At 57.6% G+C, this 6,916-nt stretch overlaps 1 protein-coding gene across 1 annotated transcript; it reads left to right on the forward strand.

The window, feature by feature from the left end:
• Positions 1-1,023: 1,023 nt before the first annotated feature.
• On the forward strand, positions 1,024-5,402 carry DDN (dendrin; the record flags this gene model as incomplete). The annotated part of the gene is made up of 3 exons (XM_080659642.1): positions 1,024-1,232; positions 1,641-3,542; positions 4,884-5,402. The coding sequence occupies 3 exons, from the start codon at positions 1,024-1,026 to the stop codon at positions 4,927-4,929; spliced, it is 2,157 nt and encodes a 718-aa protein (XP_080515768.1). The 3' UTR covers positions 4,930-5,402.
• Between the last annotated feature and the right edge of the window lie 1,514 nt (positions 5,403-6,916).

Here is a 6,916-nt window from a genome sequence, read left to right on the forward strand (position 1 = left end):
GCTGGAAAACGGGCCACTTTTATCACCTCAGTTGCTAGGGGATTAGTTTTGCCAAGGGAGCACACCATTCCTCGGAAAGGGTGCGAATAAATGCATAAGCACCCTAGTCTGTCCTCCATAAGGCTAAGCAGAGTTGTGTGGGCACAGAACAGTATGACCCCAAAATTCTGGCTTCTGGATTGTGAGAGAGCACGCTGCAGGGAGCTGGCTCCATGGGTGCCCAAGGACGAACATCTAGAACAGGAGTGTGGGGCAGTTTCCGTGGCTAAGACAGATTCCTTTCTCCTGCTGTACCAGCAGCCCTGGGCTACAATTAAGGGGATGGGAGTCACCCTTTTAAGCAAGGGGAGGATAGCTCCCCCCAGCCACACAAAAGCTGCATGAAAGCTACTGCATCCTCCTTCCACCACATGGAAGCTGGTTACTCATCTCCTCTCTGCACCCGAATGCCACTGCCGCTAAAAATAGCCCCCCAGCCTGGGCCAGCCCCTCCTGCACCCCAACCCCATGGAAACCGGCAAGAGTGGCAGGCAGAGACCTTAAGTTCCATTTCCATCACCTCCTTGTCTGAGAAACTGAAGTCCCTGAAGTCTGAGGCAGGAAGTCAAGGGCAGAACCCTGGTGGTCAAGCACCTTGACTAGGAGGGGAGTGAAGGGTTAAAATAGCAGGAAGGTTGAAGCAATGGGTTTGGGGGAGGGGGCACTGTCAGCTTGGCAATAAGAAGTCCCCTGCCCACTCCTGCAGGTTCCATCAGGCTTGGGGGACATGAGAAGTGGGAAGGGGATCCCAAATCCGGGCCACAGGGGGCGGCCATGCACATGGGGGAGGTAGCAGCGCGGAGCCATCCCCGCCATGTCACATGCACTCACACACACACAGACAGGCACACACACGTGTGCCTGGGTATATATAGTCCCCAGTCGCTGGGCCTGTCGCTCTGCAGTGGGCGCCGGCTTCCTGGGCTGGGAGGGGGCTCTCGGGGGCGGGTGGGAGGGTGGGGGGCCGGGGTGGGGTGGGGCAGGATGCTGGATGGTCATTTATTCTCCGAGGGGCCCAACAGCCCCCGGGAGCTCCAGGATGAGGAGTCTGGAAGCTGCCTCTGGGTGCAGAAATCCAAGCTGCTGGTGATCCAAGTGAAGACTATTTCCTGTCATTATAGTCCCCGTGCCCCTCCTCGACAGACCATGGACTTCCAGGCCAGCCACTGGATCCGCGAGCCCCAGCGCCACACGTGAGTGAAGGAGAAGTGAGGGGAAGAGAGTGGTGGGGTGGGTCTGGACTTCCCCCAGGCACAGCCAGCGCTGCTGGTTCCCCTTCTCTTTCCCACGCGCCCCCAACCCATCCGGAGAGCTAGACTTTGACCTATCCTGCGTTGTTTGGGGAAACAGGGATGGGTGTGAAAAGGGCAGGAGGTGAGATGGGGCAGACGCCAGTAAACTGTGCATGGAGGGATGGTGAAAAATCCCGCTTAGACTTCAGCCCCAACATATATATGCACGTGCGTACACACACACACACACACACACACACACACCCTTCCACATGGCTGCCCAAAGTGGTCTGCAGTGCTCCCAGCTCCCCGGACCTCGGCTCCCTTCCCCCACAAACTGCTCACCTGGGTTCCTGCTCATTGTCCCAGGTTTGGGCCGCGCCCGGGATCCCCTGAGCCGCCTCCCCGCCGGCCCTGGGCCGCGAGGGTGCTGCAGGAGGCGACCAACTGGCGGGCGGGGCCCCCAGCCGAGGCCCGAGCCCGGGAGCAAGAGAAAAGGAAAGCGGCATCGCAAGAGCGGGAGGCCAAGGAGACCGAGCGGAAAAGGCGCAAGGCTGGTGGGGCCCGAAGGAGCCCCCCGAGTCGGCCGCGCCCGGAGCCTCGGAACGCCCCTCAGGTGGCACAGCCTGCAAGGCTCCCAGCTCCATCACGGCCAGAGCGCCTGGGGCCGGTGGGACGACCGCCCCGTCCATCCATTCAGCTGCAGAGCGACCCAAGGGCGGCGTGGGTCGGGCCCTGGGGAGGTCGAAGGCCAGGGCCCCCAAGCTACGAGGCTCACCTGCTGCTGAGAGCCGCTGCAGGGACGGCCCCACGCCGCCGCTGGGACCGCCCGCCACCCTATGTGGCTCCACCTTCTTATGAAGGCCCCCACAGGACTTTGGGGGCTAAAAGAGGCCCCGAGTCCTCCCAGGCGCCCGTCTCATCAGCCCCTGCTCAGACCCCGGCCAGGACAGAGGGAGGGTACACAAAGAAAAGGCTGGATCCTCGGATTTACCAGGACGTCCTAGGGGCTTGGGGTCTTCGACAGGAGCGGGGTCTCTTGGGGGGGTCCCCAGGCTGTGGAACAGCTAGGCCACGGCTGGAGCCCCGCAAGGGGGCCGCAGAGAAAAGCCTGGGGCTGGCTGCTGCTGGCCTGAACAGTGGTAGCGACGGCCACCCCCATGCCAAAACTGCTGGGAACCCAGGCGGGGCCACAGCTTCTGCGGGGCCTGCCACTGAGACTCCCAGCCCCCCGCGTCCCGCTCCCAGGTCCAGGCCCCATCTCAAGGGCCCCGGGGAAGGGAAAGAATGTAGAGAACAGAGCTGGCTCCCCAAATCCTGGATTCCCTCCCTTAAAAAGCATCCGCCCCCACATAGCCAGACCCTCCCCAGACCCTGGGCTCCAGGAGGCACGGGATCCAGAGAGTCCCTGGGACATGGAGAGCGGGCGGGACCCTTGGAGGGTTGGAAGGCGACCCGCCGCGCCCACACCCTGCCCCGCAGTTCCAGCGGCCCTGCTCGCGGAGAAGGTATTTTTGTCATTGACGCCACGTGCGTGGTGATAAAATCCCAGTATGTTCCGACCCCTCGAACCCAGCATGTGCAGCTTTTGCCCGCTGGGGTGCCACGCATAGTGGGAGATGCCCCCAGCCAACCGAAGCCCAACAAGGAGGAGGGGGAGGGGGCCGCGGTCTTTCCTTCCCCTTGCCAAAAGCTGCTGTCGAGCAGTCGCCTTTCACAACAGCCATACGCGGGGCGCGGGTTCGAAGCTGAGGGCGGGAAGCCCGCGGATTCCTCTTTGGAGGTGCGCGCCTCCCGCATCTTGGGGCTCCCGGTGGACGAAGTAAACCTGCAAGACGCCCCCACGCAGCCAGGTAGCCTAGGGCACTCCGTCTTAGGCCCAGCGACTTCAGGAGGCGCGAATAGTGCCGAGGGCTCGGGGGAAGTGGCGGGGGTCCCACGGCAAGCGGGGCGGAGCTGGGCGCGGACCCCGGGACCCTACGCCGGGGCCCTGAGGGAAGCCGTGTCCCGCATCCGCCGCCACACCGCCCCTGACTCGGACTCGGACGAAGCTGCGGAGCTCAGCGTCCATAGCAGCTCTTCTGATGGAAGCGACACAGAAGCCTCCGGCGCCTCCTGGCGGAATGAGCGGACCGGGTGCCGTGAAGGCGGGAAGACCACACGGAGGAACGACAGTATCCGAGAGATTCTAGATGTCGTCAGCCAAACCGAGGAGGCCCTTTTTGGAGAGAGGAACACTAAAGGGACCCCACAGAGAAATAGGGAGCGGCAGTAAGAGGCTCTTTGTTGTATTTGTGTTTCCCAACCCATCCATCCTTGGGCCCACTGGTCCCCTTACTTCCTCACAGACTTGCTTGTACCCCTTACCTATATCGGTTCCCATAATCCAAAAAGAAGCCGCCCAAATGAAAGGAAGGGAACATGTGCTTATTTGTATGATTTGTAATTGTTTTTAAGTCCTCACCCTAGGATATTTTTCCATTGATTTTTAGAGAGAGTGGAAGAGAGAGGGAAAGACAGAGAAATATCTAAGTAAGAGAAACACATTGATTGGTTGCCTCCTGCACGTGGCTGGACAAGGGCCTGGGACAGGGAGGAGCCTGCAACCGAGGTACGTGCCCTTGACCGGACTCAAACCTGGGACCTTCCTTCCTCAGGCTGACACTCTATCCACTGAGCCAAACAGCTAGGGCTGTAATTTTTTTTTTTTTTTTTTTTTTTTTTTTTTTTTTTTAGATCAGGAGAGGTCAGGTGAGCAGTAGACTTTAATGCCTGCTCCTTTCAGGTCACTCCGGTAAGGGCTTCAGCAGGGGTAGCTGCTGCCCTGGGTGTAGAGTTGAGCAGAGAAGGCTGGCCAAGAGTAGGCAGGGGGGTAGGAATGGTATAGTCATGGGAGGGCAACTTCAGGGAAGGGCCTCTGGGCAGGAGGGAGAAAGTGATGGAGAGGCTTTGGACTGAAGTGAACAGGTGACAGAGAAGCCCTTGGCAGAAGAGGAAGGAGTCCAGAAGCAACCAGCAAAGCAGAAAGAGGGCTCACTTTGATGTCACAAGTCCTGGGTTCCAATCCTAACTCTGGCACTCACTTACTGGGGCACCTTAGGCAAGTCACTTTCCTTCTCCAGGCCTCCTAATATGTAAAATGAAGGAGTTCTAAGGGCCATCCATCCATGTCGTTTTGGAGCCTTTGGGGAAGCTTTTATCTCATCCTTCCCTTCACAAGCCAAGAAAGAGTTAGGAATAGATGAATAGAGTCTGAGGGTTTCTGGGTGGCTTCATTGTCACCTGCACTCATTCTCAATTCTGGAGACTGTCCAGGGTTTACAGAAGAGCTGAGTAAATGGGAAAGGGCTCCTATCCCAGTCTTTCAGGTTTAGATGAGGGTTATCCAAGGCAGGGCAGGATGGTGGCCTTGTCACTGTCCCTGGCCTGTGGTGGTCCAAGCAGGAGAGGGAAGGCAGACAATGAATCGGCTTGGGACCTCTTCAGACCTTCCTTTTTCTCCTCCCCAATGTTTCTTAGTGATGCTTTGAATCATTGCCACGATTTTCCACCCAGGTGGTATCATTCATCTGAAAGAATCCTGAGAATTTCTTGTATCTCTGCCTCTTCCAGAAACTGCCACAGAAGGAAGTGGAAGGCGGTCCCAAAAAGCCTGTAGGTGTAGGGTGTGATCCTCGCTGTGGCCACTATGGGGCGCGCGCAGGTCGCGGATTTCCCCTGTAGCTAGTCCGCGAGTCCTTCCTACTCCCATAGGCCAGTTAATCGATTGATCCCTAGTTAACACGGGATCCCCAGCCTTGCCGCCTCCAGGTGTGCGAGGTCGGGAGCAGGCCTCTGAATGAGCCCCTCTTTGTATTTATCCACGCCAAACAGCTTGGGACCCAGACTCTGAGGTCTTTTTTTGTCTCTCATCTTGGACACCTCCTCTCTCTCTATTTACTAGCCATGTGAACTTGGCCAAATCACTTCACCTCCCTGAGCCTCACTTTCCTCATCTGTCAAATGGGGGTATATAAACACCTACCTCGCAGGGTTGTTGTGAGGATTTAATGCGATAATGTATGTAAAGCGCCTTGCACAGTGCCTGGCACACGGTAGGCGCTCAATAAATCTAAGCTTCCCTTTGTCCAACCTTGGCCTCTTCTTCCTTTCACCTACCCTGTCCCCACAGCGTCCCACCCACAGGGCTCTTCCGCTCCTTCCCGCTTGGTGGGCGGAGGGGGGTGTGTGTGGAGCCGGGACGGGGTGGAGAGACTCCTTTCTTTGATGGAAACTCCCGGCCCACTCCTGTCTCCCCCAGTGCGGACTCTCCCTTCCTTGCCCCCCACCCCCGCTGGCTCTTCCCACTGCCCCGCGCACTCCCCCCACCCCCCATTCCGGGCAAGGGCTGAGTCAGCCTGGGTAAATTTAGCCGCCGACTCGCCGGGCGGGCGCGGGGGCTTCGCCCAGACTCAGTCTCAGAGTCCTGCTTGGCCCTGCCCTCCACTCCGCCTCTGCCCCCCACCCCCCCGCCCAGTCCCGCCAACTCCAACTCTGGCTCAGCGTTCAGACCACCAGTCCCCGCTCTCCAACCACTTATGGTTTTGGTCTCCAATTATCTCCATATCACTCTGCACGCGCACCTGGAGAGACTGTGCAGGATGGGAACTGGGCTGGGGCCCTAAGCTGGCTGCCTGGCCTTGTTGGAGAGGGAGGGAGGTCCTCTGAGCTTCTGAATCTGAGGGGAGAATGTTGGTCAGAGTCACCCAGGGAAGGTCTATCCCAGAACCTGCCTGGTTTCCAGTTAGCTCCTGGTAGAGGAAGTGGGGGTCACCTTGAGCAGAGATCAAAGGTTCCTGAGGTCTGTCTCCCTTCCACCTACAATTCTATCTACTACAGGTTTTAACCATTGAGCTTTTACTGAACACCTGAGAGGAACCAGGAATTGGGTTGGACTCCAGGAAAGAGGAGTAAGGCCTGCTTGGCAAGGGGTGAAGGTGAAAACACACAAATAAACAGTGAGTGTTAAGTACAAAAAAAAGAGACTGAATTTGGGGAAAGGGGTTTTAAGTAGAAAGGACAGCAAAAACAAGAGGCGTAGATGTGGGAGAAATGGTCTGATTTGACTGAAGTTGAGGGTACATCCGGGGGAGTTGTAGACGATAAAGGAAGGAAGAAAAACTGAGGCCAGGTTGGGATGAGCCTGGTACAGCTGAGGAGTGTGTGCCTTTGGCCTCTGGGCTTGAGAAGAGGATGGACTTCAGGCTAGGAGGAAGATAGAGGAAGGTCGGGCAGTGGTGACAGTATCTGCCTTGATTGTGCTACAGCCCAGGGAGGCAGGGCTCTGAGGCTGGTAGAAGAGTGAGGTGTATGGGAGGGGCTGGCACTGTGGAGGTGTGCTCCACCTCAGCCTGAGCCTGTTAGAGGCTGAACACCCAGGAGACCAGTTTTTAAGAGTTTACCCACACTGGATCTGGCCTCTGCCGCCTCTTCCTCCTCTTCCCCTACCTCTATTTCTCTCCACCATTGTCAGAAAACTAGGGTAGTCTTGTATTTAGGACATGGACTATGTGGCCTGGGTTTGAATCTTGCCTCTATCTCATAGTAGCTGTGTGACCTTGGCAAGTTACTCAACCTCTTTGTGTCTTGGTGTCAGTTATAAAACT

The sequence above is a fragment of the Plecotus auritus genome (assembly GCF_963455305.1).
Source record: "Plecotus auritus genome assembly, chromosome: 3".
NCBI lineage: Eukaryota > Metazoa > Chordata > Mammalia > Chiroptera > Vespertilionidae > Plecotus > Plecotus auritus.